Source organism: Perna viridis, chromosome 5 (genome assembly GCF_037379345.1).
Source record: "Perna viridis isolate PV_CMFRI_1.1 ecotype Kerala chromosome 5, ASM3737934v1, whole genome shotgun sequence".
NCBI classification, from domain to species: domain Eukaryota; kingdom Metazoa; phylum Mollusca; class Bivalvia; order Mytilida; family Mytilidae; genus Perna; species Perna viridis.
The window spans coordinates 11,260,999-11,280,160 of record NC_142449.1 but is presented as its reverse complement, the minus strand read 5'-3'; the positions used below and the strand labels follow the sequence as shown (position 1 = coordinate 11,280,160).

Below are 19,162 nucleotides of genomic sequence, written 5' to 3'. Positions count from 1 at the left end.
TTCAAATGTCTAGTTTTTGCATTAAAATCACCAACCGTACAAACACAGCAACTATTTTTGCTTAAGATGTCAAGCATCTCATCCTCAATTTCATTAAATGCTTCACTAGATGCATATTTGGAATTTTCCGGTGGTAAATATATACAACCAAGAAGAAGATCTTTATCTAACTTCATAATATCAGATGAAAAAATTACCCATTGAGCAAAATTAGAACTAGTCTTAATGAATTTCAAAAAATGTTTGAGATATTCTCGATAAATCACCACAATTCCACCTGATTTTCTTTTACAATTTGTTCTTATTTTTGAATTACATAAATAGCCATTTGGCAAATTTAATACATCAAGTTCGTCTGTTTTTGACTCTACAAAAATGTTTACATCATGAGATTTAACTAGTTCGATAAACTCTGGACAATTGAGTTTCGACTTCAGTCCACATACGTTCAGGAACAAAATGTTAATATCATTCTTTTCTTCGGAGGGGGGAACAGCTCGTCTCCTGTGAGCGCCATCCTATCTGCCATTTTGAGGACGCAGAGGCCGGTTATTTGGTCCGTTAGGAGTGTTAAATTGTGGTACGAAGTTCGGCGGTCCACGGAAAGGTGGAATATTTTGCTGTCCGTTGTTGACAGGCCCATGATATCTTGGGGGATCAAAGCGTGGTGGTGGTGGTCCAGCGAACCGAGGCCCATTACCCGGCCCAAAGAACTGTTGATCATTAGGATTTGCAAAGTCGGACGGTTCAGCTAGTCGGTTACCAATGTACAGTTTGTCAAGCACAATTCGAGCATTCTTGTGACCAGATCTTTTTAGACTCGCTAACTTTGGGATTAATTCTTTCCTGCGATCATTTATCTCAGTCGGATATTGCTGATAGACTGAAACATCACGTCGCTCTTTAAGCTTTTCGATAGCTGCTGATCTGACCTTTTCATGATCCTCATATTTGACAAATTTTGCTATAATATTGCGAGGCTTTCCATCGTTTCTTGGTCTTAGCCTATGAACATTACAGAATTGCATTTCTTGAGTGTCAATGTTCAGCTCTTTGGAAATGAAACCTTTAACCATATGCTCAGTATTTTCAACTGGGTTATCAGGATCCTCTGCAATGCCACTAAAGATCAGGTTGTACTTCATTGATTGGGCTTGCATTTCTAAAAGTTTTTGTTTCAATTGATCATTCTCAAAAAGTAACTTGTCTTTTTCAGACTCAACATTTGTAACTCTCTCATCAATAATATTGTATTGGAATTCTTCTATTGATATTCTCTCTGATTGTTGTTTAAGATCATGTCTTATTTCTTTTATTTCATCTGTTATTTTAGTGAAATGATTTTCTATAGTCGACATTCTACCATTCAGTTCATCCAACATATCTAGTTTGTTCAACCTTGTGTTCATATTGTTTATTGTTTCTAGTATTATTTGAAGGGTACCACTATCACAAACTGCTTGAGGTCTAATTTGCATTGGTTGAGACAGCTGTGGGGGTTTATCTGGTAGAATTACACCATTATGTTGAGGTTGGACTGGTGTCATATGTATGGATGGTTGACCATTTAACATTAGAGAGTTCATTGTCATTGGAGTACTGTGATGAAATTGTTGAGGATTTTGATATTGAGGGTTTAAGAATTTAGGTTGTGTTTGGCTTCCATAAATGGACTCATTGGTATTTGCTATAACTTGTGAAAGTTCATTTGAACTGTTGTTTACATCAAGTATCATGGGGGCGGCCATATTGGGTGGTGTCTGTGTTGTTATTGATTTTCGTTTTCGTTTCCTTCTTGCCATTCAAAACACATTTTTTACAGTTCTGTCTCACACTTTAGGTTCAATGTATTTTTCCGAGCTCCAGCAACAATCTAGAGTTCTGGACTCCATTTAAAAACACATCTATTTACATTTTTTCTTCAGAGCTCTTACGTGTGTGCGTACTCAATCCGCCTCCATTACCTGTCGAAAAAGAGGACATACAAATCATAATGCTGATTAGGTTTATACTCACTTGTCCTACATTTGTAAAAAACATCCATCCCACTTGTCCTGCAAAATTATTTTGACTAATTAGATAATTATGTTTTTATAAAGTGTTGGTAGTGTTATAGTCTTTTCCATTAATTGGCAATAAATCTGTATCTAAAGTACAACAAAAAGGCAAAATGATATTCAATAATTTAAAAAAAAATGTATTAACTAATGTACAAAAAAATAATGTATAATAATTTATTTTTGTAATTTAAAAAACTTACTATATATATCAAAATAAAAAAAAATACATAAATAAATGTTATAAGATATTATATATATATGATCAAAAGTTCTAAAAAATATAAATGAATAAAAAGAAAATGTTGCTAACTTATTTACTTAATCATCATAACTTATTGAATCTTATAATCATCATAATTAAGCACATCTTCAAGTAAGTTGTCATTATAATGAGCTTGGTATATCACTTTAGCTTAATTCTCTTAATTTTGGTAATAGTTGAAAATTATTTTAATATTCTTAATGAGCTTGGCCTTTCTCATTCATATTAGTAAGTAATGTTCACATGATTATCTTATTAGCATGGCTTTGAATACAGTTCAGTATATGTATATAAGCATAGAGAAAATTGGAAAATTCATCAGTCAAAATGACTAATGCTCAGTTAAACGTTGAATTCAGATTGCCGCCGAAGGACTACCAGCACGAAAACGCAGAAAGTACCGCAATATAGACACCAGACTGCAACAACTCAAACAAAGACTTCACAACAATGAGATGACAGTAGTGCAGTATGCTGACGCCGCCTCTCATCTGATATATCTTGGTTAGGTGATAATGAACATTTTGTGTGACAATGAACATTTTATGAAAACAATGTGATGTATTAGTGCTTATAAATGATATTTGTAGTGCAAAGGTAAACATTTGTTATTTTCATTGTTATATTTATGTACGAAATAAAATATTGAGATATATTTTGCGTATTTTTTTGCAACCTACATGTTTACAAAGAAAAAAATAGCATTATAATGGTAACTCCATACAAAACGTAAACCAAAATGCAAAATATATAAATGAAAGTTTTTGACTTTTATTTATTTATTTTACAGACTTTACCTTTTGAATGTGGCTACCTTTTCACACAATTTAAAACAAACTATAGATAGCTCCCTTTGATCTTTTGTTGTGATAAACAAGCAATTAACAGGTAATTAATAACTACATACCTCCCACTTGTCCTACAAATTTTCACCTATATTTTACCTGTAATTAACAAATGCAGGACAAGTGGGATGACACCGCTAATTACATCCGGGTTATACATACCATTTTGATATTAATAGTGATTACCAAAATATTACGTCATTCTTCAAAACAATTTTAGCATTGGTTAATTCTGATATTCACTTTTAATAAACCCTTTTGAAGTAAGTTTCTGAGCACGCTCAATATACTCTTAAAATTCAGCGTATAACAAAAGAAGTATTCCTTGCGGAATTTGCATACTGAGGATACTCCACGTATGCTCATCGGCTATCCCACTAGTACTGTTAGCACAAAAGGATCTACTGTAAATATACAGCAGCATTAAATTTAATCTCTCAATTTCAAAAGATGCAATACAAGTTTTCCATTATTTATGTTTTTTTGCATAAATTTTCCGCAAACTAAGAAGATTTTTTATCATGTATAATCTGAAATTGCCTATTTGATAAGGAATCGAATAAAAACCGACAATGTTAAGTTTTCTTATTGTAAACTATGACGTTTTAAGTTGATGTGTAAAAAGAAATACAAAGAAACGCTATCATAGAGGTGTAATACTGATATGAATACATGTTTTTGAAACTCATGTATCGGAAACATTTTTTTTGAAATCATACTTAGATACTGCTATTTAAACTTGCTACAAGTCTCTCTGTATTTATATAATTTAGCACATCTGTTAATCATTCACTGTCCATTTGCTTTGATGGAAAGATAGTGAACGAATATCTAATAGAAATATAAAAAAAAATACATCTACATTAAATAAAGAAACTTGTAGCAAGTCAAGTACTGCTGGTATTTTTTCTTTATTAGATATTGCTATTCAATGTTAGAGGTGGTGAACGGGGATATTTTTCTCCCTACTGTACACTGTACGGCTTCGTCTTGTACACTTTTGTTGTGCCTTACGTTGATAAAAGATTTCAAAGTTCATCAAAAGTAGGGCTTTGTTTATGTTGTACCTAATATTTTTGTCTATAGATTTAGTAATGAGTTTGAAGAAGCTACATTAGTATTGATATAGATCACAGAATAAATGAGCCCCTATTGTTGGCGATCATATAAACTATTTAGTCAGATTTCATTATTTTTAGATTGACTAAAAAATATTGTCAATATAGTGCCTTAAAACATTTGTAAAAAAGAGTAATCATATGATATTTTTTCATATTTTAAAAAGAAAATTGGGAGTTACCCTGACTTCTTTTCTTTTTGTGTAATATATATATATATATCTAGTGCAGAAACTTAAATCCCCGTCACCTTTAATTTTTATAGAACATTTTCCCATTAATTATCTCCATGACAAATATTTTTTTTGTACATATGTACTTACAAAAGTTAGCAAGACGACCGCGTAACATAAATATGAACTATTTAATAATTTTGTCATTAATGACATACATTTATGTTTATATGTGTACATGTATATGTACGTGTGGTACAAACTGTATTGTCTTTCTATAAAATCTATATTTAACTAATTATTTCAAATAAGAATTGTCCATAAGCAGTTGCATGGTATTCAGTCTTTACATTCAGGTTATATGAAAATCTATCATACAATGCATACACATGAACACGGATCGATAATCAAATACTGAATTGGATCGTGAATGGAGGATATAAAATTTAGGATCGCAAACCACTAATTAGGAGTTTTTCAGATCATTTTTACTATTTTTTTTCAATAATTACAGCAAAACTGCAAATTTTTCAAACCAAGCAAGAGTGCATGTCTGTCAAAATAAGAACCAATTACAAAGGATATGAAGTAATGTTTTATTGATTTTGGTACACAGTTTGTCAGAAAATGCAAAAGACAACACTTCGTCCATTGATTTTATAATGTAATTGAATATATTTTACTAGATTTCTATAATTTTTACAAATTTTGTAGTTAATTAAATACTAACAGTTTATTTTTTATTGAGGATTGACATTTAGGATGTTGTATCTAGTATCATTCATTATTATTGTACGAACATATGGAAAATGCTTGTTTCAGGTCCCTTTTTGGAACCTATTTCCAAATTCAAGTCTTAAAACCCTAAAATCAATCCTAGCCTTCTGTTGGTGGCAATGCACCTTGTTATACAATTTCAAAGCAAACTAAGTCAATTTATTGTCTGGACATCTGGAAAATGCGTGTTTCGGATCCCCTTCTTTGGCCCCTAATTCTAAAATGTTTAAGTTTTAACCCCCAAAATCAATACCAGTTTTACCACTGAGATATAGAATATTATGGATCAACATCATATGCATTCCTATGCTTTTAGTGGAGTTATATAGTAAAGGGTAATCAAGGAAACCAAGATTTTAGCGGAAATCAAAAGAATGTAATCCAGGGACAAAGACCAGACATGGAAAACAGACAAACACAACAAAGAACGTACTAAAAGAACCAAAATAAATACGTACCAAGTAACTGAATAACTCGGACTCCACTAAATATGGGAGCATGAACCATGTGCACCGATAGGGTAAGCGTTCTCTGCTCTTCTAGAAACACCCGTCGACTTGCTTTAAAAAAAGACAAGTCTAAGGTAGACGAAAGAGGAAAAGAAAACTAAGACACGTGAACAAATCAGATTTCATGGTGCAGATGGATACACCGTAACGATCCACGAGTTCATGATGATGACCATAATATGAAAACTCCATACGTAGGTGCTGAAGGGATGTTGCCGCAGATGAAAGGAAAGTTGACAATACGGAGTGAAAAGTCAGCGCGTTTGTTGTATAGTGAGGTCGATAGTTTTCATTTACCATGGATCTCTAAACGTAGGTCAAGATATGAGGCTAACTTCACAGTGTCTGTACTATCCTTTATCTCAAGTTCTTTGGGGGTAGATGCGATGTATCTAATCCCCGAAATTCTATGAAATGCTTGTTATAGGCTAATTGTTTGCCCCTAATTCTAAAATGATTGGACCATAACTCCTAACTTCCAACCTTCCTTTTGTGGTTTGGAACCTTGTTATGAAATTTTGTCAAGATCAACCAACTAATATTCAAGTTATCGCACGAAAACCAAATGTCAACGGAAGACGAAAATTTCTTCGCGGTAGATATATAAAATGGTTATACATGACTTTTCTCTTGTGCTTTCATGACATGTATACCTCGGCATTTTGTTCATTCTGCAGATGTTCCAGCTCAGTACAAGTCTTTTTCAAAACAAAATAACTACATCTTACCCGACTGAAAGAATCCTTGTCTCAAAAAAATAATCCATAGTATTATCATGAAGAATAGGGATTAACGTTTTTTTGTAAGACTAGTGCCTATGGTGATAATGTCCGGAGTATTCATTTTTATGATATATGTATATATCAGAATTTTATGAAGCTTTTTTGTCAAAGAAGACAATAGTCTGAACTTGACTTAGAGATCATCGGCATCTTGGATACCGGAAGTGGGATATTGGCACGTGGAAGCACCAAAATATTAAAACATTCCGCGGCTGTTCCCTGTACCCTACCCCATTTCCTCCTTGCAAAGTTTATGTTAGTATATCGCACCGTCGCCGATCATTCATTCAACCACACTCCCATGTCAAGTTTAATATGTGATGTTTTATTTTTCGTATGACATGAAAGTATAATGATATTAAAGCTTTTTTGTAATATTTGTTGAACTGTAATATTTCTATGATTATGTGCTTATTTTAAATTATTTAAATTTGAACTCAGCAAGCAGGACTTTTTTCGAATTGACTTGACGCAGATCCAACATTCGCAGGCACGTCAGGAACTCACTCGATTATCTGTTCATTTCTCCCTCTTACTGAAAATGTTGGTACTTTCTAGCGGATTTTTTTAACCTGCAAAGCCAATATGCACTTTTTGAGTAGTAAGTTTATTGCTAATGTTTACGATTGCAAGATAGGTCCTGTAGGTTTAAACGTGTTTGTAACAAATATCAAGTTTTCAAGATATACATTGTATAGTGGGTTAACCATGTCCGGTGGTCAATATAATAAGCCTCCGATAAAGATTCAAGACAATGATTGAGTGACGTATTTGTTTCTATACACATAGCATATATATTCTTTTGATAATCTCGAAAAAAAAAATATTATGATTATGATTGTATATACTGACCAACTGAAAGAATGAATGAATGACAAGGATCACTGGCCGTCGTTGTTGTTTTTGTTTAATCATCCTACCGGTGCAAAAGTGAAATTTTTGGTCGTGCCTTTACTTATAGCCTGATAATAGCGATCATTAATCAGTTCTATACATTTTTATTGTAGGCTTGAAAATCAATATCAAATTTGAATCAAACTTTGAATGCATACAATGATTTTTAGGGTACACAGTAAATACCAATGGTGATCTTGCATAAAAAAAAATAATAACCATGTATGGAATGTTGAGTTGATTTAAAACACAGTTTTTAACTACATGCACAGATTTAAATTAAATAGTAAACAGATGTGCATGTATATAGAGGATTTAATTGAAAAAGTAAAATGAAAGAAGGCAATGTGGCATGGCATATTCATCACATTCAGTGGTGGATCTTAAATTAATTATTTCTATATAGCCAACCAGACTTAACGAGCATAAAGGGTCCCCTACCAGTGATTTGAATGGACTTAAAGTTAGTTGTTTGGTTAAGGCATGCAGGGGCAGATCCAGACACCTTGAAAAAATAGGGTTGCCAGCCGAGAGTCCTCAGAAAAAGGGGGTGCTAAGACATTATTTACCATTTCTTGTCAATTTTACGCATGAAAATGACAAATTTACGAAGATAAAGGAGACATACCACCCCCCTGCACCCCGTTGGATCCGCCACTGGCTTGGACTTTAAATTATGCAATACATTTTTGTCAGTCCATGCATGCATTTATTACTTGTACATAATGCAGTCTTGTACATGTACCTGAAACTCAAACTACTGTAAATTGTGGAAGTTCTATTAAATAAACGAATACTAGTGAACAATTTTGTCAAGCGTTGAGTAGTAGAAGCAACTATCAGGTTTATGCAATGTGTGAAATGTAAAGAAATAGTAATACCATGTACATGTGTATTAAATCCATAATGATATCATACAATGTACGTAACTGATTATCAATATGGGTTTTTTTAGGGGTACCTACAAAATGCGAAACGAATTCGAAACGAAACGAAATAAAACGAACGAAGTGCGAACGAAACTGTAAAATGCGAAACGAAACGGAACGAAGAAAGTAAATGTACGTGAATTGTAGCATGTGCATGTGATAAAGACATCATATTTCCTGTATTGACCATATCTCAATATCCTTGAATCTCTCCAACTCTTAATTTCTTCAAATTTATGGGGAAATTGAAGAGTTGTTAACAAATTAATATACAAAGTTGCATTTAGTTGTAATATCTTTAAGCAGCATAAAGGTTTTAGCGGCAAGAATTTGTAGCCTCGTTTAGATTCATAGAGAAAGGTTGCAATTTATTGTAAAACAATGTTTGAGTGAACTAGTCCAACCCAGAGCCTTTTCTAGTGCATACTTATACAGTTGCTTTTGGTATTCCTGGCTGTACACGTACGTTGATGTCTTCAAATTTCCTAACACTTAAATCAGCATTTCTTACAAAATATGAATTCCACCGAGAATCAATGAGTATCAATATTCGATGAACCTTCAAAGTAAGAATGGATCCACATCTTGAAATTTCGGTTTGGAGATACATGAAGTAGAAATGAATCATGCAGACTGGAGGAAGTTGAACAAAGGTATAAACTCAAGGGAGAAATGCTCACTTTGATGCAGAATCTTTTTGTAATAAATTAAAACTAAAATTTGTCTTTGTCATTGTTGTCAAGATTAGGCTATTGGTTTAACTCGTATTACCTTTCTCGAAGAATTTTCCAGTTCAAACAAGGACAAACCTCTTGTTGGAAAAATTACTATGCAGTTTAAAGATCATTAAACTAAAAACAACTTTGTAGCGCATAGATTTGAGCAATTTAAGATTCCAATAAAGTTAGAAAGTCAATGGTATAGAGATGTTGTAAATACAGGGAATATGATATCTTTATCACAAATGCATTTTGAGTATAAATCCATCTTTTTTTCTCTCCAAAACAAAAACAAAAGCAGCTAGAGAACCCATACCCCATGAGTACCACTTTTTATGATGAATCACTATTGCTAAGTGTTTTATACCTGTCTGCCTTCAATAATGTTTGTGCATTTCTTTCACTTTTTATCTGCATGATTGCTTCACAAATATGTAAAGGATTACAATATAAGTAACTCTTATGTTTTGCAAATATATATAAGTGCTAAGAAATCAGGCTTCATGTTTTTATAGTTTTTTATTCAGAGATTTTGACATACACATTAACAGCTGCTTCATGCTACACATACATGTGCCAGCACTTGAGAATCATGAACTTTGTTTCAGAAATGGTCTGTTTTACTTTTACTTTCTTCTCACTTGATCTAGTGAAACTTCGAAGTGATAACCACTGAAAAGAAATCAAGGGAAAAAATCATAACAGTGTCTGATATATGCAAAATGTTACAATGTAAATTCATGAAAATATACATGTATTTTAAGCATATGATATGGAGAAACCTCCTGTTGTTGGGAAATATTGTTACATGTATATATAATTTCGTGCAAATCAGGCAAAACTAAGGGTTGGGTGGTTATAACAGTCTCAGGTTTTTACTGGTTTTTAAACCACCTGGTCAATATTTCTACAGTGATCAATTCTGGTCGATTGAAATTCTGCAAAAAAATATTTCTGTCATTATTCATAGTTTTTGTCCTACATTAAAACATGTTAATGTAGTATATATCTCCTATATTTCAGTGTTCTTAGGTTTTATTCTTTTACTTTCTCTATCAGCTGTACTAATTAACATTTCTTTCTCTAAAATAATTCAAATTTATCTGAAATAACATAATAAACTTTACAAAAATGTACAGTGTATTTCATGAGCACATCTTTGTTTCAATAACTATTAATAACAGGCAACATACATGTAAGTAAAAGTAGAACAGGTTACTTTTCACCTGTCATTGTTAAAGCAACTTCCCCTCATAACCAGATAGATCATAAAAAGTGGTTTGAAGTGACGAGTTTAAAGCTATAAATTAAAGTCATTTCATTTACCAGACAAAAACCTTCTAAATACAGAAAACGGAAAGCTTGCTATGGGTATTGTTTTAGGGTTTCTTCCATGTATGATTTTAGCTACCTGCTGATTTATAATGATGTTTGGACCCCCATTTCAAAATCTCTGGATCAATCCCTGAATGTTGATTTATCTATGACCAATTAATGTCCCATTGTAAAGTAGAAAACAAATTAAATACGTGTATTATTATATTACAAATATCATAATTTCATGTATGAAATCTTTAATTGATACTGTACTGCATATGCCAGTAACCATAGTTAGAGTACATGCACATGTATTTTTGTAGTTTTCAGTGTAAATGTCTTGATCACAGACATACAAATGTAAACTGCAAATTTTGCTAAGAAATATAACTACACTGTTCTACACTAGCAATAAAAACAGTATACATATCGCCAGTTTTGACAATTTTAAATAACTGTGTACATATAAAGTATATGAAAATAATGTATACCTACTACACTTACCTAGTACATTGTACATGTAAGAATGTCCATGAAAATCAGCTCTTAGAAAAGGTCTACTTTTGGTAGCCTTAATAATTCCAACACATTTCAATGCACTTTCATGGACACAGAATTTCTAACATAACTGTGTCTTTCTTGTGTCATGAAAATCATGTTTCTTACTTTATGATCTGCATTCTAAATAAATGTATCTGGTATATCTTGACAATGTACTAAAAGAGAACCATATTGATAATCAGTTATGACTTACATGGATATAATACACATTGTATTACTATTTCTTTAAATTCCATACTGAATAGTACATGCCAAAATCTGTATCACATGCAGTATCGACAGGAGACTCCTATAACAACTCAAGGGCCACTGGCCCGCGGGGTGATATAGGTCGAGGGTTGATATTGCATATCAAACAGATTTTCATGTCATGTTCATTCTTTCTTATATTTTATCTATACAAAATCTACTTCAATTGTATTCTGTAAAAGGTATGATATATTATGATATGTAATATATGTCTAGGGGTGTGATATAGGGCATGCCATATAGGTCTATGGGTGTGATTTAGAGAATGCGATATAGGTCTATGGGTGTGATACACAGTATGTGATATAGGTCTAGGCGTGTGATATAAGGTGTGCAATATATGTCTGTGGGTGTGATATATAGGGTACTTGAAATGGGTTTAGGGGTGTGATTTACGGTGTGCGATATAGGTCTAGGGGTGTGCGATAGAAGTCTAGGGGTGTGATATACAGAAGGCAATAAAAGTCTGGGGGTGTGATGTAGAATGCAATATAGATCTAGGGGTGTGTTATGGAATGCAATATAGGTCTAGGGATGTGATATACAGTATGAGAAATGTCTAGGGGTGTGATATACAGTATGTGATACAGGTCTAGAGGTGTGATATAGGGTATGCGATATAGGTCTATGGTCGGTGTGGAAGTTTTGATTTTAGGAACATGTACAAATGTATGTGTAATGTCATGACTCATGTGTCCACTCGCGTCACAAGGACATAATTTACTTTATTTCACTGGATACCCTTCCTTTTTGATAGTTCAAGATTACCTACTGAATGTAATGAATATGCCACATGTCCTCCTTTCATCCTTACCGTTGAAACAGAGGCATTGTTTATGTCCCTGCTTTGAAATCATAATAATTTAACAGTTCTGTTTATTTTCTATTTTTAATACTTTATTGTTTGTTACATGTATGTACATGTGTGTTTACCATTTTATTTTATTTAAGTACATGTACATGTAGTAATTAAATATGTATACAGTGCTTGCATTTTATATACAGAAGTTAAATTCCTGGGATCAAATTAATCACACATGAAATTTTCCAATAAAAAGGAGGGGTGTCAACCCTATGCACCCTCCCCTGGATCCGCCACTGCAATCTATACTTACTACACAAAAAGTGTACATTGCAGCTCCGAAAATCTGTCATTAGAAGCTCCCGACATCTTCATTCAAAGGGTCAGATCGAGAGAAATAAATTGGAGCTCAATCGATTGAGCTTCCTCCCTACTATTATTCGGGTCAAGTTGATAAAATAGTCCAGCTCTCTGCGTCAAAATTTAAATAGTTAATATTGTATAATCATTGAAATCTTGCAGTTCTACACATATTAAATAGCCTTAATATCGTTATACGCCCATATCGTAGGTAAAGTAAACATCACATATTTGGCATGGAGTATGATCGGCGGCGGAGCGATATCTTAATGCAAACTTTGAAAAGAGAATAACTCGCGGAGTGTTATTTTGATAGTTATATGTTGAAATGTCTACCCTGGTTACATAATTTGGTCGCCGACGATCCCTAAGTCAAGTTCAGTCTATAAATAGACTTCCTTGACAAAAACGCTTCAGTAGGTACGGTTTTATATCACAATCTTTCAAAAGAGCCACATTCTGAAAGTCTCAGCATTCAGCCACAACAAACGTAAAAGACACGGATGAATACATAATTTTAATGTACTTTTCTTGTTCACGGAGATGATTGTCGAATAATAGGGCCGACGAAATGCCGTATAGCGGATGTTACCTACACCATACTATATAGTAGTGTTATGTTGTACGTTGATTACCCGGTCTCAGCATTCTAAACTAGTCTAATACGCATAATTATGTACATTAATATGAAAATCACACCCGGAAGAAGTTCAAGAAGATTTAACTTGCGCTTAGGGAAATCCGGGGAATTCTTATCTACTTAAATAACTATGAGGGTTAGAAACCTTTTCATTGATTTAATGTCAACAATGCACTTCATATAACTTAATTTCCTTTTTGACAAGTACAATGGGGAAATAACTTATTGTAGGTTTAAACTGGTCTGGAGCTGGCATGTCAGTTTACTGCTAGTAGTCCTTTTGCTTTTGCCTAACGTATACTAGTAATCAGTTTCTTTATTTATGTTTTAACAAGAGACTCAGTCATTTTTAACTGCATGATTTTTAGGTATGCTTAATTTTACAGTATTATTTCCACAGCGGTCAGTTTTAAAATGGAGAGGTTGTGACCACGCCAAAGTATTATAACCCTGCCGCATTTTTTACACCTGTTCCATGTCAGGAATTGCAGGCCTTAATATGTCTTGTTTTGTTTTCACTTTCAGTTTACTTTATGATGCTTGAGTATAAAAAAGCAACTTTTTCGCTGTACCTAGATATAATGTTGTTTTAGGAGCAGCTGCATCCTGTCCAGTGGTGTGAGGGTTTCCTCTCTGTTCACTGAAGACTAATAAGTGGAATGGAACCGACATTTTTCATTTAGGTGGGGTTATTGTCTCTTTGTCATATACACCATATCCATTCTCCAAGGATTTGTGGATTATTGTAAGGAATTTACAGTATTATCTATATTCCTCGCAAACATGACAACGAACAACAAGTGGCACACTCATAACAATGACGAAATGCAAGTGATGTACATATACATCGCAAAAATGTACTTCATGGCAAGTAATAAAAAACTATCACACTTTAAATTTGCCGACAGCCCGACGTAGGTGATGGATGCCCCATTTAATTGCAGTTGAAACAAGAATGTACTTACATCATTCAATATTCAGATTCATCTCGAATACTTTTTCCGACATTTATCCCTCACCGGTAGGCAGGGCCGACCAGGAAAAACCCCGAATTTCGAGGAAACCTGTATCCGGTGTCAATGCACAAGCCTATCTAAGGACATGGTGTTGGACCTCACCAAAATAAAAAAAAATATTTTACATAAAAATCTTTACAATATTGAAGGAAGTTTGCTGGTTTGAACCACGGCTAAAAAGTGAAATACTTGTCAAACACACACTACCATTACGTAAACGTACCCTAACCTGATTGGACGATAGAAAATATCAGAAACACCGAATACTAATATATGCATACCGACAGTAAACTATTTTCCCGCCATACTAATCGAAACGCGGGAAAATACAAGTATTATCTATATTCCTCGTAAACATGACAACGAACAACAAGTGGCACACTCATAACAATGACGAAATGCAAGTGATGTACATATACATCGCAAAAATGTACTTTATGGCAAATAATAAAAAAAAAAACAACACAAATTTTAAATTTGCCGACAGCCCGTCGTACGTGATAGATTAACAAAGAAAGGACGTTTTGTTACAAACCCTATGGAATCTACTATATAACCATCCTTACTAGCGTCTGAATTCCACTTACCATGTTTCTTCAAGCACTTATCGCTCACGTCAGAATTAGCTGCGGCTGTTTGCGCCACCTGATCGAAATGAATGAAGGCCAATGTGTAACTCAGTTTTTTATTTTTATTTATTAGTTTACATGTAGTGCCTGATCTATAAACAGGTCTAAACAAATAAAAATCTGAAAGCATCTTATCTTCAAAACCGGCCAATTTGACATATCTTAAATACATGCTATATGGGCAAGCCACTGTGCAACCTTTTGAAATAAGAACTTCAGAACTCTGTCTGTATTGATCAATTTTACTCTTCTGAATATTTAAGACCAAGTGTGATTCCTGAACCTTAACATCTGAAAAACGTAGGGAACTGACCTCGTCATATCTGAGGAAACCTGAGTAACTCAAAAGCATCATGCACAAATCTCTGACTACGAGAAGATCTGCGAAATTTATAAAATGTTCACAAAGGATTATTAAAGTATCAGTTGTAATTGGTTCTTTTTTTTGTCAATTTTCTTTGGGGCAACCCTTTTGGATGATTCGAGTAATGAAGTGTTTGTAGTGGGATCTCTGAGTCCGTTGATTCCATGTGCCCATTTTATGCCTTAAATCGCGTTGTATACGGGATGAAAAGTGGAACCATTGTTCAGTAAATGAGTCAAATATAGTGTTACATGTACAGGCTGAGCTGGCATTGCATTATGACCTTGTGTAATAATGAATAGCTCCCATCTTTTTAAAGAGTTAAAATAGGATTTCACAGAATTATCTCTCCTAGAGTTAATTAATAATTCGCACATCTTTGGATAGAGTTTAAATAGGTAACTGTTTTCTTTAACGCCATTATTCTGGCGTGCCTCTTCTACTGTGCTGTTTAGTTTGATCCCTGTTAATGAAATAAGCAAAATTAGCATCAAAGAATCAAAATCGGATTCTAATTGCTAACAATCTGAATTTCAAGAATTGCTGACCGAAAATTCCGCAATACCCTCTACCCGGTTTTGTCAAGTTTTCACCATTAAAATACTTGTAATCTACTATGAAATCGTGAAATTTGTCACATTTGTCTACGATTACAGGCCAAAATGGTGCAGATTTCCATTCGGGAATGACAAGTGTGTAATAATAATGTTCTTGTCGCATTTTGTTCACCACCTTTGGAATTAAACTAGGAGGAGGGACTATCCAATTGTTATAACCAGTCCATTGTAAACTGAACGCATTTATACCTGATGTGCCTGGGCACCAAAAGTCTGAATTAAATAAGATACGTTTGGCATTGCAATCGTGTGCGAATCTGTCCACATCATGTGGACCGAAAATACTATCCAAGTATTGAAATATTTCATCATGTATTCCCCAATCATTACAATCGAAAGTTCTGCTCAGTGCATCAGCATGTTTGTTTGATTGTCGTGGTAACCATGCTACGCCTAAATTGATCATATTCCTGCCACAAAATTCGTGTATAAGCATGATTATTTTGTGAAGAATATCTTCGAAATTCAGATAAATTCGCCGAAATGCTTCAAGTTCTCTCCATGTTGAACTTTCGACTTTCTCTGACAAAGACCACTTGCCATATATTTCTGATGGTTTGTCCTCTGAACCAGTGGTCACATAACCACCAAACCTTGAGTCAGAAGCATCACTAAAACATGAAAATCTTGGGGTTCGTTATATGTTAACTGATACAACTGAGATCCTATCTCATTTAAGCTTTTAGCCTGTTGTTACAACATGGGGGTTTATTTGTGAGGCATCTAATACTAATCTCAATTTAGAACCCTTTTTATTAACGACAGTAAGAGGATTAACAACGTGTGGTTTCTTTGACAATTTTCTGACATCCCTTTTCAATCAATTTTTCTATTTCAGACTCGACAAATTTTGCGTTTTCTCTTGCGAATTTATTATTGCGTAACTCAGTTTCACAAGGTATTGTACTAAAAGGGATCTTATATCCGTTCTCAATAACATCTACAACAAAACTCAGGAATCTTTTTCCACTCTTCAATACATTCTTATAAATAACCTAAACCTTTACTATTGTATTGATCATTGACTTCAAATAATCACGTGATGTCTGTTCCCGTGACTTTAAATCTAATCCCCCTCCCCGTATCTATTTTGTCTCTAGTTTTATAGAATTTTCTGATCTATTCTTATGAAAAGAAAAAAAAAATACTTATCTTGTTCTTTCCATCAGCAGCTGCTTTTAGACAGTTCCTAACCCAATGCCCGAAACTCATGTAATAAAAACAACGACCTGGACGGGCTTCAGAGGAAGGAACATCGCTGATATTAACTGGAATTGAATTCCCTTCTTGACCTGGCTTTGGATAAGGACCGGACTTGCGAAATGTTTCAGTTCTACGTTTCAACTTTTCCGTCTTTAAGGTTCCGCTAAAGGAAAATGTCAGTTGTTAATTTCTTCGTTATGATACCATAAAAAGACTTGAAACTTGGCTTAAAAGTTAATTTTGTTAGGCGCTCTGCCCACAGAGCAACTGGGATGTGTGCCCCAGGTGGTGGAATGGGGTACCCCTGTCGTGTTACATGCTGGGGTTGTCAGGCTATAATACGGAAAACCTGACCGCAAGCCATAGTGATGCACCGTGTTGGGAAAGATGCCACGTTCCTCGCACGTTAAAGAACCCTGCTGTGGTATTCGATAGGAGTAGGAACCTTTGCGCTCCGCCACAGGAGGCTAAATTGCCCGACCTTACCCGTCCCCCCTTTTTCCAGTGGCAATCAAAATTTGTCGACCCTATTATCCTTGTGTCCCATCCTTTTTTTTTTATTTCATGTTCATTTTATCATCCATTTCATGTTCATCGTCTGAATATAGCTGAAATATTGCTGCTCGGACGTTAAACCCCAACAAACAAACAAACAAACATATTTTTAATGTTATGTTGATGTACCACAAAATAAAAAAATAGTGTAATTATGGAAAAAATATAGTTATTTTGAGAATTCAAAAAAGTAGGGTCACTACAGTACACATTTAAATGATACCAAATCGTTACCTGTAACTCATTAGACCTTTATCTAGTGCAAGTTACCCCTTATATGTAACGAATTTCTGTATTTCATGCCCTTCATGGTTACTTTCACTTTCAAGTCAGCATGACAGAAACCGCCATTTTTAAAAATCTTGGTGGGCAGTGTAAAAACAATCTAAAATCTCGGGTGATACTGAACCGATCTGGTCATTTCACCAAAAAAAATATTTTTGCATAACTGTAACTAAAAAGTATCTATGATGATAGTCGTTTTCATCCGAAACTGCTGTTTGCATCCTGCACAACTAGATCTGTCCAAATCGAAAGTAGATTGATGTATCCATCCTCTCTAAAATGCATTGTTAACTATTTTTAATTTTAAAATGAAGTTAAGATTACCCTTTTAAATTTTGCGAAAGTTCAACAGTTCTCGATCATTTAAATGTTCAAATGGTTTCATGCCCCATCATCGGCCATATTTACCACGTTTTTTGGGGCAACTAATTTACTTTATTTAAACAATTTTTTAAACTGAACTGTCAAGGTTCCAGTCGTAAATATGTATATAATTTTACTATTAAACAATTAAAAAGTATTTTTATGCTTCTCTGTTATATTTGTCGTATGGACACATAATGTATGGAGGGCATTTTCCTACATGTTGTACTGTCTTTAGTACAAAACACCACAAATTAGGCTAAAACTCCTGTTTAGGGGATCCCTTCAGTAGTGTTTTTTATCCATTATAGAATAATATGGGGTAGGCATTGCCTAAATCGGCGAGCGCCCTGAGCTTTACCATACATGTACCGTCTGTGCGAGACTCATGAAAATAATGACATTACAAAGAGGGGAGGGTGTCAACTCAGATAAAAATATGGCTTTGCAAGTGCAATATTTTGGTTTATATTCAAGCAGGAAGCAAAATCAATATTTCTATTTGAAAATCTGTCTTGTTAATTAATGGGGAATTTTCTTTTTCAATTGATAAATAACTTGAAAAAATTTTTTTCCCAAAATTTCAACCCAATGAGCATACCCCCTTTTCCCTCGCTCTCCAAATGGTCAATAGCTTTGTAGCACTTTACATGTTTATCCCTTAAGGGAATCTCCAGCAACATCCATTTCAGTTTTGACCTGTCAGATCAATCTGCACATATACCTGAAATATTACATTTCTCCACGGACAAACAGACTGTTGTTGAGACAACTCGTACTACGATAATGATAAAGAAGATATAAAAGAATTATACTTGATACTTCAAGAATTTTCAAAAGACCATCTCGGCCCGTCCATAAAAATAAAGTTAATAGCGACTCAAACCCATTTATAATGGAGTAAATGTTAAGAATAAATAAATAATATTTAAAACTAAATTATGATTGGCTGTTAATATCACTGACCCAAAAACTACCTTGAACCATCAAGTATAAATGACAAACTGAAGAAATGACATTAATTTTTAACAGAAGAAGAGATATGGACAAAGACAAGAAAGATGTTCAAATCCATTAAACAGATGCAGATTTTATGAATGGATAATTGGACAGAATAGGTTTAAAACTCCATA

General features: G+C 33.9%; 1 protein-coding gene and 2 pseudogenes across 2 annotated transcripts; all 3 read right to left on the bottom strand.

The window, feature by feature from the left end:
• Positions 1-513: 513 nt before the first annotated feature.
• On the bottom strand, positions 514-3,303 carry LOC148616016 (uncharacterized). 2 transcript variants are annotated; one of them, XM_088582638.1, is made up of 2 exons: positions 3,120-3,303; positions 514-1,964 (listed from the first exon to the last, which is right to left on the bottom strand). In XM_088582638.1, the coding sequence occupies exon 2, from the start codon at positions 1,800-1,802 to the stop codon at positions 519-521; it is 1,284 nt and encodes a 427-aa protein (XP_088438764.1). In that variant the 5' UTR covers positions 1,803-1,964; positions 3,120-3,303; the 3' UTR covers positions 514-518. The 2 variants fall into 2 exon arrangements, with proteins under 2 accessions (XP_088438764.1, XP_088438765.1); XM_088582639.1 differs by having other exon boundaries at positions 3,230-3,295.
• Positions 3,304-15,504: 12,201 nt separating this feature from the next.
• Positions 15,505-16,301, bottom strand: LOC148616015 (uncharacterized; annotated as a pseudogene).
• A 4-nt stretch (positions 16,302-16,305) lies between these two features.
• The window catches only part of LOC148616014 (uncharacterized), a 42,079-nt pseudogene continuing 39,222 nt past the window's right edge, over positions 16,306-19,162 (bottom strand).

Bases quoted from the DNA above. Each gene is read 5' to 3' on its own strand.
- LOC148616016 (XM_088582638.1), bottom strand. From the start codon at position 1,802: ATGGCAAGAAGGAAACGAAAACGAAAATCAATAACAACACAGACACCA.